The 23,982-nt window shown below is 41.8% G+C and overlaps 3 protein-coding genes across 3 annotated transcripts in view; 1 reads left to right on the forward strand and 2 right to left on the reverse strand.

The window, feature by feature from the left end:
- Positions 1-7,114, forward strand: part of SIAE (sialic acid acetylesterase) — a 20,822-nt gene extending 13,708 nt beyond the window's left edge. The window contains exons 6-10 of the mRNA XM_042477034.1: positions 755-864; positions 1,061-1,194; positions 3,607-3,761; positions 4,307-4,502; positions 4,868-7,114. Coding sequence (XP_042332968.1) covers positions 755-864; positions 1,061-1,194; positions 3,607-3,761; positions 4,307-4,502; positions 4,868-5,104 — 832 coding nt within the window. The 3' untranslated portion in view covers positions 5,105-7,114. The remainder of the gene's footprint in view (positions 1-754; positions 865-1,060; positions 1,195-3,606; positions 3,762-4,306; positions 4,503-4,867) is intronic.
- A 1,502-nt stretch (positions 7,115-8,616) lies between these two features.
- PANX3 (pannexin 3) lies at positions 8,617-16,926 on the reverse strand. The gene is made up of 5 exons (XM_042474258.1): positions 14,213-16,926; positions 13,109-13,251; positions 12,496-12,710; positions 10,958-11,610; positions 8,617-9,535 (listed from the first exon to the last, which is right to left on the reverse strand). Exons 1-5 carry the CDS (start codon positions 14,391-14,393, stop codon positions 9,507-9,509), a joined length of 1,221 nt encoding a protein of 406 aa, XP_042330192.1. The 5' UTR covers positions 14,394-16,926; the 3' UTR covers positions 8,617-9,506.
- Positions 16,927-17,068: 142 nt separating this feature from the next.
- RPUSD4 (RNA pseudouridine synthase D4) lies at positions 17,069-23,871 on the reverse strand. The gene is made up of 7 exons (XM_042474259.1): positions 23,707-23,871; positions 22,649-22,814; positions 21,077-21,278; positions 20,414-20,507; positions 19,697-19,847; positions 18,014-18,111; positions 17,069-17,656 (listed from the first exon to the last, which is right to left on the reverse strand). Exons 1-7 carry the CDS (start codon positions 23,845-23,847, stop codon positions 17,447-17,449), a joined length of 1,062 nt encoding a protein of 353 aa, XP_042330193.1. The 5' UTR covers positions 23,848-23,871; the 3' UTR covers positions 17,069-17,446.
- Between the last annotated feature and the right edge of the window lie 111 nt (positions 23,872-23,982).

The raw sequence follows: 23,982 nt of genomic DNA on the forward strand, positions 1-23,982 counted from the left end.
AGAAGCTGTCTTATTATTGGGATGGATAAGAACCTCCTCATTATGAAATTGTTCTGTTAATGCCTCTGTTGCTGATAGGGGTAATTAGTCAGCAACGATTCAAAAGTCTTTGAGATTAGAAACGCTTCCCTTGCCAGAAGATCCTTCCAAGGACATTTTTCTGGCAATCTCTCAGAGCAACCACCATTACTGGAAGGAAAAACCGGGACTCCTACATTTACTATGCAATCATTTTCATTAACTGATGTAAGTGCTTCAGCCTGCAAAGACTCCAAAATTGTATATCTGTTGTTCAGTTCTAAATCTGTCTGTGTAGCACTGGAGACTCTTGCCTATTTGTAAAAAGGGAGTCTATCTTTGTTTGTTCAGAAGGTTTGTTGCCTGAGTCAGTAATAGCCTTGGAACGCCGACGTTTCCGTAACTTCATATCACAAACAGAATTTAGAGGATAAAATGCTCAAAGTAAAAGGGAGGTTAACAGCTTTTAACCAATAACAAAGTTAGCAACCCAGCTGTTTAAGTTTAAAACAAGCTGATAAAACCTTAGAGAAATTAAAAAATTGGAGCTCTAAACGCAGCGTCTTATCTGGCTGCTGCCATCCTGGATCCTCTAATAAATTTAATTAATTACCATACCCCCTTTAGTTACGGTAGTAAATTTCCAACTTAACCCATAACTTCATTGATTTTCATGCGCTGGTTCCTCTCACTGCTTGCACTGGCATACATAAATGGCTCATGTCTTATGTTGCAGAAATATTTCCTTGTATCGTATTGCTGGTCCTAAAGATTCGTCTGTACTCTGGAATTCAATGATTCATCCTTTTATCAACATGACCCTCCACGGGGTTATTTGGTATCAAGGTATGTATGTCCAGAGCTTGGCAGCGTTACTTGTTTGGAATACAACTCCCATAATCCTTAGCCAGCAAACTCACTGGGGATTCTGGGTGCTGCCGTCCAAAAGGTAACTTTTTCAGGCTGTGAGCAAACCTGGGCAGGCAGGCAATCACCATCACTCGCATTTTTTACTGATTTTTTGGTCCCTTCTGTCTACCAGGTGAAGAGAACACAGTCATGAACACAGATCTGTACAACTGCACGTTCCCTTCGCTCATTGAAGACTGGAGGAAAGGCTTTCACAAAGGCTCCAAAGGGCAAACCCAGCGGTATTTCCCCTTTGGCTTTGTCCAGGTATGTGACTATGGTACAAAACTATGAATGCAAGATTGGTTAGTTGGTCCTGTTAAAGATGGGACAACTGCAAATAAACGACCAGGTAGATGGATCTTGCAACAAGTGGAAAAGTTGCACTTTTAACCCCTGCAAGGTAGGATGGACTGAAAAAAACAACAATTTGTCAGTGTGCCAGAAGTATCACACCTACTATCATCTGAGTAATAATTCTTAACCTCGACACATGGACAAGAGCATGGGAAATGCTACACTGTAGTGTAGCATTTAAAAATGCCAGCAAAGTTATGCTCCCCTTGCTTTATGGAATCCTTACAGTGAGTGCATGTGGATCAGTGATCAATGTGTATCTCTTACACCCACTGCTTAACAGCAGTGTACAGAAATAATGGTTAGAAGCACTAAAATGAAAGTGTGCATGTGGATCAGGTTGCCACCACACTACCACATGGGCCAAAAATAAAGGTGACTCTGAAGATTAGTACACAACTGCGCACAACAGATCTTAGGGAGCTGGGTATGTTTAGTCTGCAGAAGAGAATGTTAAGAGGTGATATTATAAATATTTGAAGTAGTGTCATATTGAAGCTGGAGCAAGCTTCTTTTTTGCTCCTCCAGAAACTAGGACCTGGAACAATGGATGCAAGTGACAGGATAATAGATTCCACCTCAACTTTAGGAAGAACTTCCTAACAGTAAGAGCTGTTTGTCAGTGGAACACACTCCCTCGGAGAGTGGTGGAGTCTCCTTCTTTGCAGGTTTTTAAACAGGGGCTGGGTGGCCATTTGTTGGGGGATGTTTGGTTGTGAGTTCCTGCATGGCAGAGAGTTGAATTGGATGGCCGTTATGGTATCTTCCAACTCTTATGATTCTATGATTCTAAGAATTCCACTTTTGCTACCATAGCAATAGCAAGAGCAAGTACTGTACGTTTCTATACCACTTATCAGTGAACTAACACTCCCAAAGCAGTTTACAATGTACAAGCTAATTGCTCCCAACAAGCTGGGTATTCATTTTAGAGACCTATGGAAGGATTGAACTCAAAACCTTGTAGCTGTGAGTGGCTACAGTACCAGCATTTAACCACTGTGCCACGAGGGGTCACCGTCAGCTTAATACAACCATTACATGTTGTTTACAAAAGCCACACCGCATATGTAGTGCAATGTACATTGCATGTATGCCACTGAAAGATTGCCAGCCATGGGAATCCATATTTATGGCTCTTGTATATGGATATGAAGAAGGAGAAATCCCTTGGTCAGCTTTTTCTTAGTCCTTATACATTAGAATTAAATCAAAAACCTTGCATTGTATGAGTTGTGGGGTATTTGCTGTCGCCATTGGGAATTCCAATATATTGCAGTGTATAAAAATGCCACATGTCAAAAGAGTGTCTATGTGTGCAGAATCAAGGGTGTTCTATAATACTTACATATCCGGAGCCAGAAAAGAAAAGGTTGAATATAAATGAAATAAAAATCAAAACAAAATATATCGTTCTTTCATTGTGGGGTCTTTCTCAATGAATTTTGGTGTTCCCCAGTGGAAGGAATTTCAACTTCCAATTAGGGTCAACCTGCTGACTACCAGAGCCTGCCACTTCTGCTTCATTGCATTGTTGTGGAAAATGGCACTGGATAGTGGATATTGCATTAGCTGTGACAAAAAAGTATTTTGGTGACAAACATTAGTAGATCTATTGGAACATTTTGCCTGAAATCCTATATTTCCAACCATAGTACTGTATAAGAGTTTCATGGGCAAAACTCTGCTACTGCACCCTGCTCATGTTTTTCTATGGATGGTGGAGCATGGTGTGTAGAAACATCTGGCTAATTCTCATAGGCAGATGTAGACGGATGATGTCAGATTTTCAGGGTCTTGATGTATGATGTCATTGGTCTGTGTTTGGCTAAAGGACATAGTCAAGTGCTTCTCTAATTCCTGAGAACTCCTACCCCACTCTGCTTTTGGGAAGACCAGAGTCCACTCTGAATCCACACTTAGCCAAGAGGCTCACTCCATAAGTTAACTATCAGAAATTTGTTTATCTTTCAGTTTCATATACAGTACCTTGTAGAACTGTTGGGAGGATAAGATTGCAGGAGAGGGAGAACTGTATAGGCAACCTTGAGCCCTATCAATTAAAATCAGGACAGAAATGTAATGAAGAAATGAAGTGAAAAGATGTAGGAAGTTAAGCTTTACATTCTGGGCCAGGCTTTGCCATCTGCTGAGGGGGTGTGACATGAGGATGGAGAGCAGGGAGCATATCTTCCATTATCTTTATGCTCTTGATGGAGATTGTAATAGTCTAATTTGTGTTCAAGCAAGAACTCTGCTACATTAGACCTTGTCTACACAGCTATAGAAACACCAACTGTTACTTTTCACCTTGTGTTGCAGTTATGTACAAATCGTAACGTGGTACAAAATGACAGCTTTCCACGTATCCGATGGCATCAAACAGCAGACTATGGCTATGTCCCTAATACGAAAATGCCCAATACTTTTATGGCTGTGACCATAGACCTTGGTGATGAAAATTCTCCCTATGGCAGGTAATGAAGATCCATTTGCTTTAACCTATATGTGCTTGCCTGGGTGTCTCTTTTAATTTGTAAGCCAAGGGGCTGTGGAGTTTTCCCTTACCTTTCTTGTCATTATGTTTTAAATGTGTTCTTTTTAAATAATATTTTTATTTAATAATTTTTAAAAACTTCTGCAAAATAAGATTTTAACTTAATTTGGTTTTAAATTATCGGAAGCCACTTTGGGTCACATCTCATGAGAAAGGCAGGATGTAAATTCAATCCTTCAATCAATAACATTGTTCGCAGGGCAATGGCTCAGAACTCATCCTGACTTAGGGTGGCCACTTAGCTGAGAATCGTTCTGTACTGTCCCAATGTTGCTTGTTACTTAGAGCCAAGATTGGCATTGTTGCCTTAAAGAGGAAGAATTTTGATGCGCAAGCAGCCTCACTCCCAATTTGAAGATTTTTGTTCCACAGTTTTGAAAACATGAGAACTGAGGAGAGTGGGTTTGCTGTTTAACACCACTAAAGAGGTGTGATAATCTTCTGTTTTTCCTCTCTGTTTCACAGCATCCACCCCAGAGATAAGCAGACTGTGGCTTACAGATTACACCTTGGTGCACTGGCAGTTGCTTATGGTAAGAAATTCCTGGTCTACCAAGGGCCCTACCCTCAGATGGTGCAGGTGGATGCAGACCATGAACTTATCAATGTCACCTACAATGAACCCATTGTGCTTCGCCAATTGGACAACAAAATATTTGAGGTAGGTTCTGGGGTGGGGGGTGGCATAAGGACGTAAGCTTTGTTAACCACTGAGCAATTCAGTAGTGCCAGTCTTGTCTGTTCCCTGTGAGAAATAACTGCCTGAACGGGCATAGATCTGTCTTCTTAAGGGGTTGGAATGGAATGGTCTCCTTCTCTGGATGTTTTCAGAAAGGAGCTGGGGATGCTCTAGCTAGACATCCTGCATTGAGCGGGGGTTGGACTTGATGTCCCATGGGTCTCTTCCAATTCTATGATTCTGTGGATTCCTACCTAGCTGGTGGGCCTTGATTTCCCTAGATGTTAGTTTCTAAAACACCAGATATAGTATGTTGAATTAAATGTGCACCTTTATCTCTTTGCCAGGCATGTTGCTCAGAACAAGAAGCATGTAAATGGAGCCCAGTGCAGCTCAAGTCATCCTTGTACCAATCAGTGTTTCTTCACAATAAGGTTTGCCCGAAAGCTGTGACTGGCCTGCGCTATGCGTGGACAGAGTGGCCTTGCAAATACATGCTGTGTCCCATTTACAACCTACAAAGCTTGCCTGCCCCTCCATTCGTTACATTTGCCAAAAATAACCCTGCCTGGACTGTATCATAAGTAGAGTGATCCTAGAGAGACTAGCAGCTTTGGTTGTACAGAGTGATGCTATACAGAGCCCCAGTTTATTTTTTTAACTGAATATAGTAAAATTCTCAGGTTGATAACTGTGGAACAAAAATCTTCAAATTGGGAGTGTGGTTGCTTGCACATCAAAAAAGATGAGGATGGATCAGTTGATTTTGGCAGACACTTCTTGCACTTTGCATCTGCCCTGAACTTTTGTAATATTAGCAGACATTTCTGTAGCAGCTACACTGGGATTCAGTCAAGCTGTATACCAAACTATCACAACCTACTAACATAGGAGGCACATTTGCAACCCAGCCCTATACGTGTTTACTCAGAGATAAATCTCACAGATTTCAATGGGACCCGATGCCAAGTAAATGTGTTTAAGATTACTGCGTTAATCTTATTGGTTTGTATATTATTAATTGACTAAGCAGGGATTGGAAAAGTTCCTTTTTAGACAACAACTCCCATAGCCAGTGTGGGTCACATTGACTGGGGGATCTGAGAGTTGTAATCCAAAAAAGGAGCTTTTCCAACCTCTGCACTTTAGTAGAAAGTAGTGATAGGATCATCATCTCAGGATGTTGCAGTGATCCAGTGTCTGTCTACTTCCTCTGCTGGAGAACAGGTCATTTTCTTAAAGTAAGGCAAACAGGCTACCAATTCTGCTGTGGTTAGACCTCACCTGGAATACTGTGTCCAGTTCTGGGCACCACAATTCAAAAACGTTGTTGAGAACCTGGAGTGTGTTCAGAGGAGGGCAACCGAGATGATGAAAAGTCTAGAAACCATGCCCTGTGAGGAATAGCTGAGCATATTTAGCTCTCAGAAGACCAAGAGGTGACATGATAGCCATATTTGACTTTATGAATGGATGCCCTGTAGAAAATGGAGCAGGCTTGTTTTCTTCTGCTTTAGAAACTAGAGCCAGCAGATTTACTCTGCAACAAATGAGATTCCACCAAACATGAGGCTTAATGTTAATTCTTGATGGTAAGAGCTGTTTGACAGTGGAACACACTGTCTCAGATGGTGTGGATTCTTACTGGAGGTCTTTGAACAGGCTGGATAGTCATCCTTTGGAAGTCCTTTATTCCTTCATGGTGGGAGCTGGACTATGTGGCCCTTCCAACTCTAGGATTCTAAGTTGTTTCTGTACAGCTTTTAAAGGAATAGCCTAATTTGAACCAGATCTTTGGGTTAAAATATGCTAAATGCAATGTATATACCTTGGTCCTGCTTCCTCTAGAGAGGAGAGTTGACCCTTGGGTTTCACCTTTGTTTTGATGGTGCATACTGTATGGACTGGTGTGCGCCAAAATGGTGCCCCGGGGGCAGGGTTAGGGCGTCCAGCATGCAGACGCTGCACCCTAACTCAGCCCACAGGCCAGCACTAAGTACCGGTCTATATAGGCCCTGACTTAGAAATCACTTGAACACTGACTTTACATTACATTACACACATAACCTTGCTGTCCTCTCGTACAAGTCTTACACTTCTTTACATTTTAATTTTATCTGAAAACCAGATTTAATTTGTTTAATTCCAGTAAAAAAAAGTAATGTTTTCTATTTAGCTTTACTTCTTTTACCTTCTAAATTCCTTTTTATTTTAATATCCATATTACACAAATTATATTTATATCTTCAGATGTCTCAACGATAGCATTTCTAATAGGTGTGTGAAGGTCATTTCTGACTTGTGATGAACCTTTGTTGTGTGCCTTCAAGTCATTTCCGACTTCTAGCAATCCCAAGGCAAGCCTACAATGGGAATTTCTTGGCAAGACTTGTTCTGAAGAGGTTTCCCATTTCCTTTACTTGAAACTGAAAGCATGTGACACGCCTAAAGTCACCCATTAGCAGTGGCATGACTAGGGTTGGTGTCACCCAGTGCGGTAATTCATGGTGTCATCCCCCATTGACCTCCTATACCAAACAATTCTTATTAATGTTGTTTTGTACTAATGTTACTCACAAATCATAATTCTCATATGTCAGTGTCATGGTACAGTCAGCCTTTCTTATACATGGATTTTTTTTATACATGGATTCAAGAATCCACATTTTGAAAATGTTCAGAAGTATACATTTCAAATATCAAACCTTGATTTTCCAATTTTTATAAGGGACACCATTTTGCTATGTCATTGTATTTAATAGGACTTGCGCATCCATGGATTTTGTTATCCATGGGGGATCTTGGAACCAAACCCCAGTGGATAACAAGGGTCCACTGTAATATCTTTAAATTACAATATCATACTCACAGCCAAAATGTATTTACATAGACATAATTTCATGTAGTTAAAGTAAAAAAATTGGTTAAATGTGATGTTTTTAAGGAATTTATGTGGCCTCTCTTTTTCTTCTCCCTCTGAGCCTTACTCCATTTACACTATCTCTTCAGCATGTTAATGGGAAACAGGCAAATGTCACAGTCTGGTTCTGGCAAAACAGATGTTTTGAGGAGCAGTAGTGTCAAGCAGAGATAGGAACTTGAGTTTGAATCAGAGATCTGATCTTTGAGTTTGAATCTACAGAAGGTTTGATCCCAGCTCCACTGGCTGGTTTCTTCCACTGCTTTGATCCACACTCACACCTTGTTTAATGTGAATGGAAACTAGTTTGGGAAGCCACATGGGACCCACATTATGTAGCCACATCAAAGCAAGAGGGCGTTTCACAACTGCAGCAGCTTTTTAAAATTCCTGCAATGCATATGTGTACATTTTTACACATCCGCTTAAAGAATAGCTTTTATTTTCCCATTGTTCACCTGTGCTTCTATAAGGTGAAGCCAGTAGAAAAGGTAGTGGTGAAATGCCAACCTGTGAATATGTGCATACATATACCAAATCTTCAACTAATTTATGACTCTGAGATGAATCTATCTTAGGGTATTCTTGGCAAGATTTGTTCAGAGAGGTTTTGGTCTTGTCTTCCTTTGAGTGTGAGCATGACTCACCCAATGGGTTTCCATGACCAAGCAAGGATTTGAATCCTGGTCCCCAAAGTACTTGTCTAGTACTCAAGCAACAACACCAGACTGGCTCTCCTTGGATGCTTCCTTGTTTAAATTTCAAATGCTGGTACTGATATTTAAGTAATAAAAGATTTTAGACTTGGTTTCAGTAGGAACTGGCTGTTCTTGGCCTGACATCAGAGATCCTTCTTGCCAACTTATCGCTATGCAAGATAAAAAGGGTTGGTGCAAGAAATCTGCCCCTTTTGATAATGATGCCAAAAATAGGAAATACCTACAAAAGGGAGATCTGTTGGTAGATTTCACTTTCTGTTTTTAATTTTAGTTAGCTTTTAATGTGTTATGTGCTGTTTTAAGATTTGTTTTTCATGTTATGTTCAATTGCTGTCTTCACAGACATTTAGGTGTCTGTTTGCACTTAAAATTAAAATTGCACTGTTTGCCGTTTTCTTGGCTTCATATTTGTATTCTTCCTGAAAGATGGTTTGCTTGTTTACTGGGAGATGTGACAAGTAAATATTTATTTTAAAACAAACAAATACACTGAGTACCTGGAACAATTATATTGTAAATTTTAAAAAAGCATTTATAGATAATGAAATTAAGGAAGATCTGTCTGTAGCTAGCATTCAAAGTGTACTTTGTATATTATTTCAAGATCCTGCCCACAACAAAGGTGCTGCATGAAAGCCAACTGAAACAGGAACATGTTGTACACTGATTTATTTTAACATTAAAATTACTTTAACATTAAATTTAATGGAGTAGTCGGCAGAACTAACATGAATCATTTGTATAAAACCAAACAGTTACAGATTCAGTCCTGTACAAGATTCAGATTGGAAATTACGCTCCCTAAAGCTAACGTATAATATCTGTAAAGATATTTGCAACTCTGCCTTTGCTCTCTTATTTTTAAAAATCACATTCTCTTTAATCTGAATGTCAGGATTATACACACATGAACCATGTGAAGAGATGGACATCCAGTAGGAATTTCTTTTTTAAATGCCTAGGCAATAGTGCAGCAACATTTAGGTTACATGGTCCGCTTCCCTGTGTTTAGAGGCACAGGACTTGCTAGAATGAGTGTCCATTAAAGCCCCATAAAACAACACAACAGCATCTGCTCAAAATCTAAGGGCAATCTATAATCACTTTCATTACAAATTGTAAATCTTATGAAATTGGTACACAGTAAATAAGCGTTTAGGTTATAGAGTATATGCCGATTGTGCAACCAGGACCACAACTTGGAAATGCCAGGAAAGTCCAGGGCACTTGGATGACTGGGGACCAACAATAACAGTTGTACTGATTTGCTTTCCAATGCTTTAGCACTATTCGCCAACGATGTTTGCTCTGCTGTTTGCTGCTCTGTCAAGCTGACCGTTGTCAGTTTTATTTTGATTCCAAGGCTGGTTTCATTTCTAAGGACAGGAAAGAAAATGACATGTTAAAGTAATACTGTGTCTCATGGGTCCAAAAAAACCCTGCTGAAATAATACTTTCACTGCCCTGGCTCAGTGCCAGGGAATCATGGGAATTGTAGTTTGTGATGGCACTCTGACGGAGGAGGCTAAATATCTCGCCAAACTACAATTCCTATGTGGGCCTCCTCACAAGAGGCTTTGTCTATAGAACAAAGAATAAAAAGGAATCATGGTTGAAATACAAGGACATTTTAACATCAGATGAAGATAATAACTACACAATGAAATCTATGGATCAATTAAGGAAAGAAAATATAAACATTAATTGGTTCTTATATAACCAACTAACAGTATGATTTAGATCAGACAAAAAAAATCTCACCAATTGGCAAAAGGTTTTTGCAGAGTCTCAAATTTTTAATCAGGAGGGCTTTAAACTGGCTTAGGAGGAGGAGGAAAATAATATTCTGGATAACTGTTATAAAAAGAACAAGGCAAATGGTGCAAGGACCTAACACTGGGAGGCAAAAATCTTTACATAGACAGGAAGGGGGGATGTCCCATGATCTTAGGTGTCGCTACACTAATGTGCAGAGCATGGAAAATTAGATGAACTTTAACTCCTTTTTAAGAGAAATAGTCAAACAGGAAAGCAGGAGTGGTAACATTATATGTCAGGGATGTCTACATCTGTAAAGGGATCCAGGACTTCAATCCTGGAAGCCAGGTGGAGAGCATCTGGATAAAAATTAAAGGGGAGGGAAACAACAAGGATGTTATGGTGGGAGTCTAATACTGACCCCCCAAATCAGACAGAGGAAATGGACTGTGCCCTTTTAGAACAGATAGCAACACACTCAGAAAGGAGAAATGTTGTAGTGATGGGTGACTTCAGCTATCCAGATATTTGCTGGAAGACAATTTCATTGTCCAAAAGGTGGAAGAGGCAACGAGGGGATCAACTATTTTAGATCTGATCCAAACCAACAGGGATGACCTGGCAAATGGGGTGCTAGTGGTGGGATCCTTAGGAGGGAGTGATCATGTTCTCCTGGAGTTTGTTATACAGTGGAAAAGAGAAGCCAAACATAGATACACATTCTAGACATTAGGAAAGCTGATTTCAGTAAACTTCAGGGAAATACTGGGGTTATCCTGTAGTCGGGAATACTAACAAAGAAAGGCGTTCAGGATGGATGGGAGTTTCTCAAAAGGGACATGCTGAAGGCACAATTTCAAACAATCCCAATGTCACTGTGGTCTCCTGGTTAGAGTGTTGAAATAAGACTTCAGAGAACATCAACCCATCCTACCTTGCAAGGATTTTGTGAGGATAAAACAAGGATGAAAAGGACCCTTGAGCTCACTGGGCAAAATATAACTATTAAATAGATAATGTCATCTGTTAATGCCACCTACCAATAAATTCACTGTTAGGATGCAATGAGTTTCCATCAGTGCAGAAGGGCTTTGGCTTGGACATCTCCAAGCCAGCCAGGAGGGTCATGAAATCCACCACAGTATCAATGCTTTCTTTGTCTGCTGTAACATCCTTCAGTGTACTCAGGACACTTAGCCGGCTGAAGGACTTGACTTCTGAAATGTTGGTTCTCAGGAACAGCAAGATGATATTCAAGTCATTCATAGGGCAGGTCAGCATCTTCCTGCTGAGAAGGTCAAAAGCTGGGAGCATCTCATAGATGGACAAGAGTCGTTTATCCCAATGGAAGAGGTGGAGCAAATGATAGACCACAATGGGGCCCAGGAGAACATACACAGCACCAAGGCAGATGCTGGTGGTCTGGAAGATTGAGAAGAATAGGAGCTTGCAGGGAACTGAATCTGGGAGATGAGGTGTGTTCTGTAGGAGTCCTGTCTTGATTGAGCAACTAAATTCATCTTGGAAGAAAACACTCATGTGGCAGTAGCCAAGGTAGAGACAAGTGGCAGCCATGAAGGAGAGGAGAACAAGGTTCTTCAAAATGTAGATGCCCACAAGGTAGTGAGAGCGCTGCTTACTTGCCAGGTACCTCTCCAGTAGAGGGAACTCGAAGTATCGTTCTTGGCGAGCTCTTTGCAATAAACACACACAAACAGAGACTGTTAATATGGAACTTTGACCTCTCTGTAGGCAGCAGCAACTATTTGCCACCAGTGCTAAAATCATCTGGTTGGGTTCTATGAAGTGTCCTAGGATAGTTCTGTCTACCTGCTGGTTAAACTAGGGATGGAAATCAATGTTGTTGAATTGCAACTCCCAGGAGTCGCTTCCATTGGCTATGTTTGCAAAGGTATTGAGAGTTGCAATTCAGCAACATCTGGAGGGCTGTGTGATTCCTATTACAAGGTTAAATGTGGTGGTAGGGCTCCTGTGCAGAGAACATCAGTGAGAGGAGAGCGCATACGCAGATGGGTCGCATAAGCATTTTACTGCCTGAGGCCCCTACTCCCACCACCAACGTAAGGTGCCTAGGACCCAAGGCTGACAAAGTTATTTTGGTATCTGAGGTAGAAAATTCTGCAAACACCTTTGCTCTCTCATGGAGAGTACAAATACGAGAATAATAAATTAAAGAAATGGCCATATGGTGCCTTTTCATGACACCAAAAACAGGCTCCCTGAAGCTCTGTCACCATAGATGTTTGGGGGACCCTTGAGATGTTCTCCAAAATGGCCATAAGCTTTTTCTATGTTGAGTCATTCAGTCTCCTGCTATGTTTTAGGCTTTAAGAGCCCAGCCTCTCTTCTAGGAAAGCACTATTCATTCCGTTTTTAAAAACACCTTTCTCCGTTAAAAACAAACAAAGGAAGGTAGAGAGGGTCTTTTCCATAAATATGACTATTTTCATTCTTCTAGCTGGAAATCAGTAGGGAGTCAGTCTGGACCCTTCTGTGTCTGCTCTGCCATTGAACCATGCTGCCCTGCATCATGTGCCCTCCTCCACTTTGGGCTTACTTGTCATATTCCTCCCAGAGTTCCTCTGGATCAGTTCCAGACTGCTGGAGTTTCACCATGTGCTGCACTAGGCGGATGGAACGGTTGTAGGATTTATCCAGCTCATCAATGATGAAGAACAAATCACAGTTAAGTGATGGGGCAGCCGCATATCGCCAGATCAGATAAGGCAGATACATGGCGACAGCAATCACTAGTAAGGAATATGGAAACACCTATTGAGAGAGAGAGAGAGAACACATACAATACCGGCTGTTGAGGCAATTGTGGGGATGGAGTGGGGAAGGTCAAGCATTTGGCCAACATGTTTTGCTAGCAGCCCTCCTTAAGGGGCCCAAGGGACAGTCCTGAAGGGTCAAGATATATAGAATATACTTGATGCACCCAACTTTTCCATACAGTTCAAAGGACATTAGTCCCCAAACCATCCAAGTTATTTTCTTATACACAAGACAGAAAACTCAATTTCATCTCTTCCCATCCCTGGCAGAACAAACACATTAACAAATTAATTAACCATGCGCTGCCCTTGTGTGGTACCCTGAATCTGCTGGTCTGAGATGCCTTTTTCACTCTGCCTGAATGCATCACCCTCATTTAAAAAATGTTATACCTTCAGGACCCAAAGGGATTTGGGTCTAGACTCTCCCAGCGTGTCAGGATCATAGTGAAGCAAGGAATCCCAGCATACAGTATCCACATACGCAGACTGCTTCTGTGTAAAGTTGCTAGGAGAAAAGCAATTGATCTGGGAGCCTAAAATGGAGAACAGGGAAGAAACATTTGCCTCAAGGACCATTCCCCCTTGCACAACACCCACCATCTGTTCTTTTGAATATAGTAGAGTACTTCACTACCACAGCTCTACAGCATAAACTAGCAGATAGACTTCTGACACAATGAACAGAACCACTTTGGCAGGTGTGCCACCCCTATCTCCAGAACAAACTTCCAAGCATGTGTATATGATCCAGTCCCCCCAATTCGTCTGTCACCTGCACTGACAACATCAGTCCTCTCATGCAACCATCACACAGAATAACTGTTCATGTTCAGAGGTTCAATAAAAGGGTCTCAATCCAAATGCTAATCCCAACTAGATCAAACCTAAAGATTGAGATTTATCACAGTGCTGACTTACCATTCAGCAGTTGATTTGATGGGAAAGTATCAGCTCTTCCCAAACTCTGTTCTCAGAACACTTTGAAATGATGAAGGAAAGGATAGAAACTAGAGCTGTTGGAAGACATTTTGCTGCCCGAGGCAAAGAACGGGATGGCACCCATTTTTTCCCTTTTACATACAGAAACTAGCTGGATGGTAGCTGAAACCAAACCCTACTACTAGGGGATTCTGGGAGTGGTAGTATAACCGCTGAACTTTTCCAAGCTTTGGTTGAAACAATCCAGTTTGAGATCACTTTAACTGCCCTGGTTCAGTGCTAGGGAATTTTGGAAACTGTAGTTTGTTGTGGCACCAGCGCTCTTTAACAGAGAAGGCTAAATGTATCACAAAGCTAGTTTCCCTAGCATTGAGCCAGGGCAGTTAAAGTGGTCTCAAGATGGATTATATCCGCAGTCTGTTTTGCCCCTAACTTAGCCTGGATCCATCCTACTGATGATTTCCCTCTAAATTAACAAGATGTGCACAAATAAAGGGTACATTAAATAATACAAAAATGCCAGTTTTGAGTACCTTAAAAAGACTTAAAACCTACCTGCAGAAAACTCCCGTGCAAATGCCAGGGACATCAACAAAAGAGGCAACCCCACTGTCACAAACTTCACCATGCGGTCGCAGGGTAATTCCAGGCGAAGTCCTTTAGCATTGGAGCCCTTTGGGTCTGGAAGCAGAGCATCTGAGAGCATGTACTGACCAGCTGTGTGGGCGATCGACATAATTCCTTAGTATGGGGTGGCTGAGAAACACAGGCAAGCAAGGTTTGAAGCAGCAGCTGTTGTTACTGCTGCAGACAGCTCTCAAATGGTTCCTCAAGTGACTGGCAGCTTTACTTCTTAAGTCTGTTAAACTGAAATGTGTTATGTGTAGAAAATTTAGTATTGGACAGTTGTCAATAAGAACTTTGGCTGCTTGCTAAGCAAAATTACAGGGCTTGCTCCTGTAATTACAAACTAGCCCCAGCCCTAGAAATAGAGCAACCTGGATCGCTGGGAATACTGTCTCTCAACCTGCCACAAGCATAGCCAGGCAAGGATGGGTCTTTGTGGTTTTTCATCCCCCTTTCATAAACAGAGGTTATTTTCAGCAGGATTCTGCTGGGTTGTGGGTTTGGTTTCATATTTGAGAACACATCAGTGGTGGGGGATGGATAAACGGTCAGTGGGTAAGCTTGGGACAAACTTTCATTTTCAGAAAAATGTGGGTGGTAGTAAACCCACTCAGAACACCTGCATTTGGAAGCTATTTTGAGCCTTGTGCTGCGTGACCACAACATGGAGGGAGATGAACAGACTCCAGTTAAAGACACACTCAAACACCAGAAGCCCTGTAGTACATATTGAATGCAGATGATTGGAAAACCACATTGATTTCAGAGGCAGAGACATCAAGAAAAATATATATATTCCAAAGGAGCCTAAGTCCAGAACTTTGCTCAGACCCAGAGATGGGGTCCATATGATCCTCCAGATAGTGGGGTGCTTAGCCTTTCCAAAGGACTAACAAGGACAAACACTGCCTTGCACAGAGTCAATTTTTTTACAGGGCAGGTTTCTGGAAGTAGTATGGCTAAAAGAATGGTGCATTACAGGCCACTCAAAAGGGGCGGTCTCGCGCCGCTGCCGGTTGCAGCGCGGAATCGCAGCAGCCAAACCGTGCGACTCCTCCATGCTGCAAAGTGCCAAAATGGCGCTTCTCTTTGCGGCGCAATTATGACGCCGTGAGGCACCAATGGCACACTAGCGGCATCATATACGCCACGCGAACGCAACGCGTCTATGTCAAGATGGCGGCACCGCCATTTTGTATGAACTCAGTCCATACTAGGGTTAGGGGCGTCAGGAAATGTTGCCCCTTCCTAACCCTAGTACAGACTGAGTCCATACTTTGTGCCCATCTGTAACAGGCCAATGTTTCTTTATAGAGTTATTTCAAACTATACTTCCTCTTGTCCCCAAACAAGCGGCGACTGCAGTTTTAGTTAGAAACAGTATTTCCAAGATCCAAATCAAGTGCCATACTAGAAATCTCATAATCTTGTACCATATCCAATTTTGGAGCTTTCAGGACAGAATTCTAGGTTTATCGACAAAGCATGGTTCCAGCTACAGACATATCTCAGTTAACTCAGTTTGTGCTGCCCCAACTGGTAACATGTCAAATGTATGGCATTTTCACAGAAATAAAGCATCACTCACAATGCATAGGGAGAATTCAAACATACACCCATATTAGTCTGTAGAACTAGTATGTAGAGAGATCTTGTAGCACCTCTGAGACTAAAAGCCCATACAGACAGGTCAAAATAAAGCTGCTTTGGGTCACTTTGGAGGTATGCTGTTTAAAAGACGCTGCTTCCTTTCAGTTTCCACCTGGTTTCACTTCGTGCATCGTCTAAATACCTTGTCTTCAAAGCGATTAGAAGTTGCTTTATTAGGCCAGTGCGGACTACCCCAAGCTTATCTGCTTTCTGTTTCTCTTTGTTTTGCTGTTAATACATGCCCAGAAAGGGATTCTGGTAGAGGATAAGGAGGAAAGAGAGGGCCCAGAGTGATACAGAAAGATTTGTTAACTAAAGTATTGTCTATACAAAAATATATTGTTCAATGCACTAATGGAAACAAAAAGTATTTCTTATAAGCATAAAATGATCCAGCATTCCTGTACTACTGGATCTGACAGACATCCTCTTTTCCTTGCCCTCAACTTGAAACAAGCAAATCCTGCAAATTTCTGCTAGTAGATACCATATTGGTATCTTTTCCTTCCCTATCTGTAGCCCCAAGTATCATAGCTCTGCCGGTGTTTTCATTCTTGCTATAGAGCTGTCCTATTTTGTAAGAGAACAAGTTCCTGCCTGTACAGCATCAACTAAAAAAACCCTTGTTTTGAGCATATATGGCTTATGAACCTTATAAAGGAGCACTGTATGTATTTATGCATCCAAATTCTGTAAGGGGTGAAGAAATCATATTTAAGAGTATGAATGCAGTTTATACTAAAATAAATCTCAGGAATAAAGAGTTAAGGTTGGCATCTAGCCCCCAGAAGTTGAAGAGGAAAGACATTTATAACTTTCAATAATGTACTCAAAGACAATAAAAAATCAGGATTCGTTCATGTCTCCTTTTCAAAATAATATTTTTTATAAAATTGTATATAGTGATTTAGAATGTTCACTTTATATATATTATATTTTAATTCTTACAAAGATTCATTCAACTTATTTGTCCTATGTGGGAAATATTAACTGTAGACTGAATGGAGAAGAGGTAAGCTTTGAACCAGCAAATTCCTGCTTTGTAACACATTCTCTTTGCCATTACATGGAACTTCTCACTGTAACTTTCTTCCAAAAGAAAAGACAAGAAAACCTTCTCTAGTGAGATAACAATCTGAGCATAAATCAAGTTATTTATAAATAGATGTTTATAGGGCTAGATTTCAGGTGCCACAGCTCCCAACCCATAGCATTTTTACACGAGTAACTGTTGTTTTAGTAGCCATTACATGTCAAGTGGCCTGTTCAATCTTCAAATGGTTCCCTTTTGTTCCAAACCTAGAACACAGGCCTTTATTATCACCAACTTCACTCTTCAGGGCTGCTTTGAGTTGCCAGAGATACAAATATCTTTGGGTTGCATGCTTCTTGGGAAAGCACTTTCTTGCAATGTTAGATTGCTCTGTACCTTGTGGAAACTCACACAAAGTACTAGAACGTGAAGAAAAAGAATTGTTCCAGCAAAGCAACAGAAGCCACCCACGTTTCTGTTCATTTTTTTTCTGATTCGGGAAACTCCAGCTTCAGGCGTTTTAAGGAGCGACTGAAGAAGAGGGGAGGCTTGCAGACCAAGTGGATTTTCTTTTCCGTATTGCCATCTATCTCAGGCAGGATGAGCTCGTGGGCATGGAGGTGGAGTGGAAGGTAGCGGGCTTTGACTTGTTCCAAGCCTAGTCTCTTTAAGGTACTCTCAGGAAGCTTCTGCAAAAAAGAGAAGACACATTTAACAATTAAAAAAACCCACAATGTAACAGTGATTGCTAAGGGAAAACTATTAATTTTCAAAGGAGGTTCTGCTAAGTAAGCAGCAGGAAATTCTTTTAGCCTCACCAACATCATGGAATAGCTGAATAACGATCACAGATAATTCTGGTGTGCCAGTCTTACTTTCAATCAGGAATACACAGGAGTCATTGAAAATTAAGAAACAAAAGCCAACAATTCTTACATTAAAGCATTACTCTTTTTTTAAAATAAAATCTCTTCAGCACACCTATACACATATCTCATAACACGTTAAAATGCGCTCAACAGCTCCTTTTACCATGACCTCCTTACCTGTGGTGCCAGCTTGTTCCAGTGGGAATATTTGTGATCCCCAAGGATTGGACATCCCAAACCATAGGCCAAGTGGACTCTGAGTTGATGTTTCACTCCTAAGTAGAAGGGAAACTTTGTAAACAGAACAGCCAATATTACCACTCTTGGTAACTATCTGCCCAGATTGAGTTTCACATATAATACGTCTCTGAGGAAGGTTCTGGCAGAGCAATAAAAATGGGGGGGGGGGGGAATCCTTAGTACAGCAGAACATTATTGTGAATCTGAGTAGAAAGTTTCAGGAAGGGAAGGTGGGCAGGTGGAAGAGGCATGGTGAACGGGGTAAAAGAGAGAAGCCCTTATTGGATGTCATGGTTGAAGGGGAGGTTGAAGTGTCTTGGTAGGGAGATGGAAACTAACTGGGCTGGGTTGCCCCTGGATTATTTTATTTTTGGTTATTTATTAATTATTTTATTTTTAAATTTAACATTTTATTTTTAAATAAGAGGCTGAGCAGCTACCTATTGGAGATGCTATAGTTGGTGTTCCTGCATGGAACAGGGGCCACCCTGGGAGACTTCCTGAGGAGCTTCTTGAGAGTAAGAGTGGCTTGGCAATGGAACCAGTTATCAAGAGAGGTGGTGAGGTCTCTTTCTCTGGACTTCTAAAAGTAGCTAGGCAGCTACCTACTGGAGATGCTCTAGTTGGAGTTCCTGCACTGAGCTGAGGGTTGGACAAAATGGCTTATGGTGCCCCTTTGAACACTATGATTCTGTGGTTTCATGATTGATGGGACTTTCTCAAAGGCAAGATACTGTGGATACCTTTGAGCTACACTCAAAGCAAACATATTTTTGAGTTATACTGAAAGGAAAAGGAACAAGGTCTATTTGTAGAGAAGTGTTAATCAGTGAAAGGTGGAAAAATAATGTTCAACCTGGTGAAAGCAAAATAAAAGATGTAGTGAGGGTGCTGTATTAACAAAACTATGGTGACAGATCAAAGGAAGTAATAGAACCTCCCTCCATTGCCTAGTTCACACCTCATCTGCAGTACTAGGTTCAGTTTAGGCACACATTCAAGAAAGATGCAGCACAATCAGGGAGTCTTGAAACCAACTTTATACAGAACTGTTGAAGCAGTTTGACATGTTTAGCCTGGAGAAGATAAGACAGAGTGGTTTTAATACCCATCTTTAGTATTTGAAGGGCAGCCACATGGAGGATAGAGTAAGATTGTTTTGTGATGCCGTCAGGTGTAAGGTCTGAACCAATGGACTCAAACTGCAAGAAAGGAGAGTGCAAGTAAACACTAGAGCTCCTCTTAATGTTTGTCAGTGGAACTGACTGCTTCTGAAGGTTTGGATTCTCCTTCATTGGAGGTCTTAAAGATAGCTGGATGATGATCAGTAAGGGATGCTTTAGGTGTGGATTCAACCATTGTCGGGGAATTGGTCTAGAAGACTCTTGAGTTCCCAACAACTGCATGATTCTATGAACCTAAGATGACCAAATTTCACCTGTATTCAGTACTACAAAACCAGGCAGCAAAAGTAGTCAACTGAAATAAAACCCATTAGGTTTTAAGATGCCCTGGTAAGCTTTTGATACTTGATACCAACTTCTTGCGATGCTGCCGGGAAAAGAGCAGAAATTACAGAAAAAAATGGCACCTAAAGATACCGATGAAGAAAGACTTTACCTGTAATTGGGTGCAGTTCAAGGAAAGTACAGGAGGGACAGCTGCTGAGCACACGGTATCGGGTCACTGCCATATGGGCATCTCGGTGCTGGCGTACTTTAAACATCTTTCCATCCTCATGGGACATGCAATAGTTTGGAGCTAGTGTCATCTGAGCAAAAAACAGACAATTTAATGTATCACCATGCAAATGTGCAATCCCACATTGCACTAAATGTGTTAAATATTCAAGATATAAAGCTTAAGTAACAAATCTTTTTATTGCGAATATAAAAACACAAGACACATTCTCTCACATATATACATACATAACCTACATATTAAAACATTTGCATATGAAACAATACTGACATCTTTCTCATTCTTCACATCCTGATCTATCAAAGGTTTCAACTCTGTTGTCCTCCTACTTATTTCTTTCTTCTCCTTCTCTTTCACTCTTACCTTCCTCATACATATCACCTCCCCAGCTTCCCCTTTAGCCTTCTATATGTTTCTTATTCCCTTATTTTCTCTTTCATACAACCTCTCAAACACCAATCTTCTTCCACCTTCTCCCTCCTTTCATTTTTCACTTTCTCAAAACTTCATTCAAATTACTTAACTTATTTCATGTAAGTAACAAATCTTAATTCTTGAAACAATGAGAAATATCAGAATAGCCAGGGTGAGGGGAATCTGGAAGAGGTAAAATGTGAATGACAGAAGTAAACTCACTTTAAAGTGTGACTGCTGGCTCTCAACTTCCTTCTCCACAATGGGAATATCCACAAGACCTTCTGTCGGCTTTGGTTGTCCAATACAGATTGCCCTATGAAAGTGACCACAGTAAACAACACAGTGCTTCAGTCCTCTGCCTTGATCACCAGCACTCTTTGTGGGAGGCACAAAGGATGCTTTCTTAACTGATACTACAACACAGCTGTAGTTCTGAAGGGATTATTGATTTATAAAAGGATTGAGAACAATATGTTGGACTGAAATTCCCTTCCTTTCTCATCACTGGCTAGCCTATAGGACTGTTATTATTGCAGCTGAACAGTAGCTAGAGGATCACAGGCTCCCTGTCTGGTGTATAAAATCGAAGGCCTGTTACAGACTGCCAAAATAAAGCTGCTTCAGGTCTCTTTGGAGGTATGCTGTTTAAATGATGCCTGCATCCTAAGAATCTGGAAGCTGCACCAAAGCTGGGCTCCAGTGCTTAGGAATGGAGTGTGGCTTTGGCGTGACCTCCGGACTCTTAGGACCCATGCCTCATTTAAATAGCATACCTCCAAAGAGAATCGAAGCAGCTTTATTTTGGCAGTCTGTAACAGGCCGAAGTTTCTTATAAAGTAAGAACGAAATAAAATGGTTGAAAGACAGTAAGATCTCACATACCAGTATTTCTTCTCCACCTGCCGGGTCCTGAAAAACTCCTGGACCTGGTGTGCTGTGTCCTGGTTTCGTGCCAGCACCATCACCCCGGTTGTTTCTTTGTCTAGCCGGTGACACAAGTGAAGGGGTTCAGACTTCATGCCATACAACATCTTTGCCAGTATTGGCAGAATATCCGCAATGCAAGTCTTTACTTTGGGACCACCTAGGATGAAAACAGCAACAGTCCTAATTACGTAAGCAGAAAGAAAGAACAGTCTTGCTTTCCACAACAGTGACACTCCCAAGGTGTGAAAACAAAACACTGGTACTTACCATGAAGCTTCTTAGTCATCAGTGGTGAAGAGGAATTCCTTCAAGCTGGGTTTGGCTCCTTCCTTGCTCCCTGCACCCCATAGTCCCTTCCCATGAAAAAATCTTTTTCGTCACCTAATATCCTCTAGGAACCATAGTGGTGCATTTACAACACATTATTGTTCTGAGCCAAGTCACTTCCCATTTTAACAAATGCCTCTTCTGAGTTTTGAGGGTCAAAAACATGACAAATTTGCCTTGCAACAGCTCTAGTGGGAATTTGGGTACTTTTTTTTGGGGGGGGGGGACCCTGAGGTTGACAAACATGGCCTCAGGGACTGTGTGCAGCATTGAGTCACACTTTATCCTCCTTGCTTTCAGACTGCAGAGACACAGCTCTATATACATAAAGTATAACAATAATAGAGTATGCAGAAAGAGCAGTCACTGGGAAATTCAGCAGTGTGTCCCTCTCTTGGTTTCTTCTGTGGTAGTAATAGTAGTAAAAATATGAAGAGGAAGAGGAGGAGGAGGAGGAGGAACTAGTAGATAATCACATCTCTTTCTTGTATTTCCCCAGTAGGAATATGGCAATATGTTATGTCTACTGCCTCTGAATTGTCTCCTTTTTAACAGGGAGAGAATAAGAAGGACTTGAATAACTAATGGATAACATGATTTTATTTAATTTGCTAGATTTATCTATTCAACATACAGGGCAGCTGCTTAGAGGCAATCTCTATCCAGAAAGGCTTTTAATTTAGACTGCTGGATGTCTAACTAGAAGATGATTATGGATTAGGTTAACAGAATGTGTATGTAATTCAATCAATCAACCAATCATGTAGTGAATAGCCCTAGGGCTGTCTCAAAACACCTCAAAACATAGTAATCCATACAATAACATTCTACAGAAAGTCTATAGAGAGTATAAAAAGATAGAAAAATATATAAAATACAAAATTGAATATACATACAATATGAGTACCTATGAACACCTTAAAATGCACAACTTATAAACCCATTATAGAAATCTAAATAAATGATAACATGTATATAATTCAAAAATCTAGAAAGCCTATAAGCAAAAAATGACAGTGGAAGCCGTCTGGTTGCTTTCCCTCAGCATTTGATATCAGGACCTGGCTGTACAGATTCAATTCAAATCTAATAAAGACCGTGGGCTGCAAACGTGAATCTTTATCTGAACCTTTTAGAGCTGTCCGCCAATTATGATTCTCCATCAACCATTTCAGACCCTAAAGGCAACACTCCTCTTACCGTGAACAGGGAGGCCGTAGGGTTTGTTGATGACAACGATCTTGTCGTCCTGGTAGAGGATCCCTCTTTTGAGCGCTTTGGCCAGAACGTTAGGATGAACCCGCTGCAACTGCTGGGTCAGCTGCACAAGTTCCCAGACGCGCCTTCGCACCGGGTCTTTGGGAGCCTATGGAGAAATGGTGAGGGAAGCATAGGGTAGTTAGTCCATCTCTTTGTTGCGTCACTTTTGCCGCCTCAAGTTAAAATTAAATGGGAGGGAAACAAAAGGGACGTGGTGGCGGAGGTCTACTAGAGACCTTGGAGCCAAACTGAGACCTTGGATGATGCCTTCCTGCATCAGATGACACACATTCAGAAGCATCATAGGATCCTAGAGATGGAAGAGACCCCAAAGAGGGCCCTGTTCCAGTCCAAGCCCATTCTGCCATGCAGGAACTCCCAATCAATGCGTCCATGACAGATGGCCATCCAGCCTCTGCTTAAAGACCTCCAGGGAAGGAGACTCTGCTATACCTCACTTGACATTTGCCTAAGCCAAGCAGCCCTTGTACCCACTGGGCAGTTACTCCAGTCCCTTGATGGTTCTGCTTGCCTTTTCCCACCCCTTCCAGCTCCAAAAGACAGAATCATAGAATCGTAGGGTTGGAAGAGACCCCAAAGAGGGCCCTGATCCAGCCCAACCCCATCCTGCCATGCAGGAACTCTCCCTCAAAGCATCCCCATTGACTGAGGGCCATCCAGCTTCTCTTTAAGGGTCTCCAAAGGAGACTCCAACGCTTTCTTCACTTTCCTGGCAGAGCATTTCATTGAGGAGAAGGTGGGAGAGGCACCGACAGGGAGGAGGGCCTGGCTCCTGGGTGGAAGTTCTGGGGCCACTGTTATTGTTATTCTTGCTTAGGCCAAGGATGTCCAACTCTGGCCTTCCTGGTCTTTGGACTTCAACTCCCAGAATCCCACTTCCCTGGCCAAGATGGCTGAGGCTTCTGGGAGTTGTAGTCCAAAAAAACTTGGAAGGCTTAGGCGTTATTAAACCGCTGCACAAAGGCCTCCTCACTCGCCTCCTTCGGCTGCTCCCGCTTCTGAGCCCGCAGCTTCTCCGCCAGACGCTCCGCGCTGAAGGGCCTGGCTTCCGAACCAGAAAAAGGCCTTGCTGCAAATCCCAAGAGAAGCCGAGGAGGGACCTTGCACGGAGCCGCCATTTTCTTCGGCCGGAAGGGGCGTGGTCTCGGACATCGCCCCGCCCTCTGGTCCTCGCGGGCTCCATTCGCGCCGCTGACGAAGACGAGGAGGTGGGCGGGCCACTAAGAGATATGTGGCCAATCACGTCCCTCTCC

This window comes from Sceloporus undulatus, chromosome 6, assembly GCF_019175285.1.
Source record: "Sceloporus undulatus isolate JIND9_A2432 ecotype Alabama chromosome 6, SceUnd_v1.1, whole genome shotgun sequence".
Lineage (NCBI taxonomy): Eukaryota > Metazoa > Chordata > Lepidosauria > Squamata > Phrynosomatidae > Sceloporus > Sceloporus undulatus.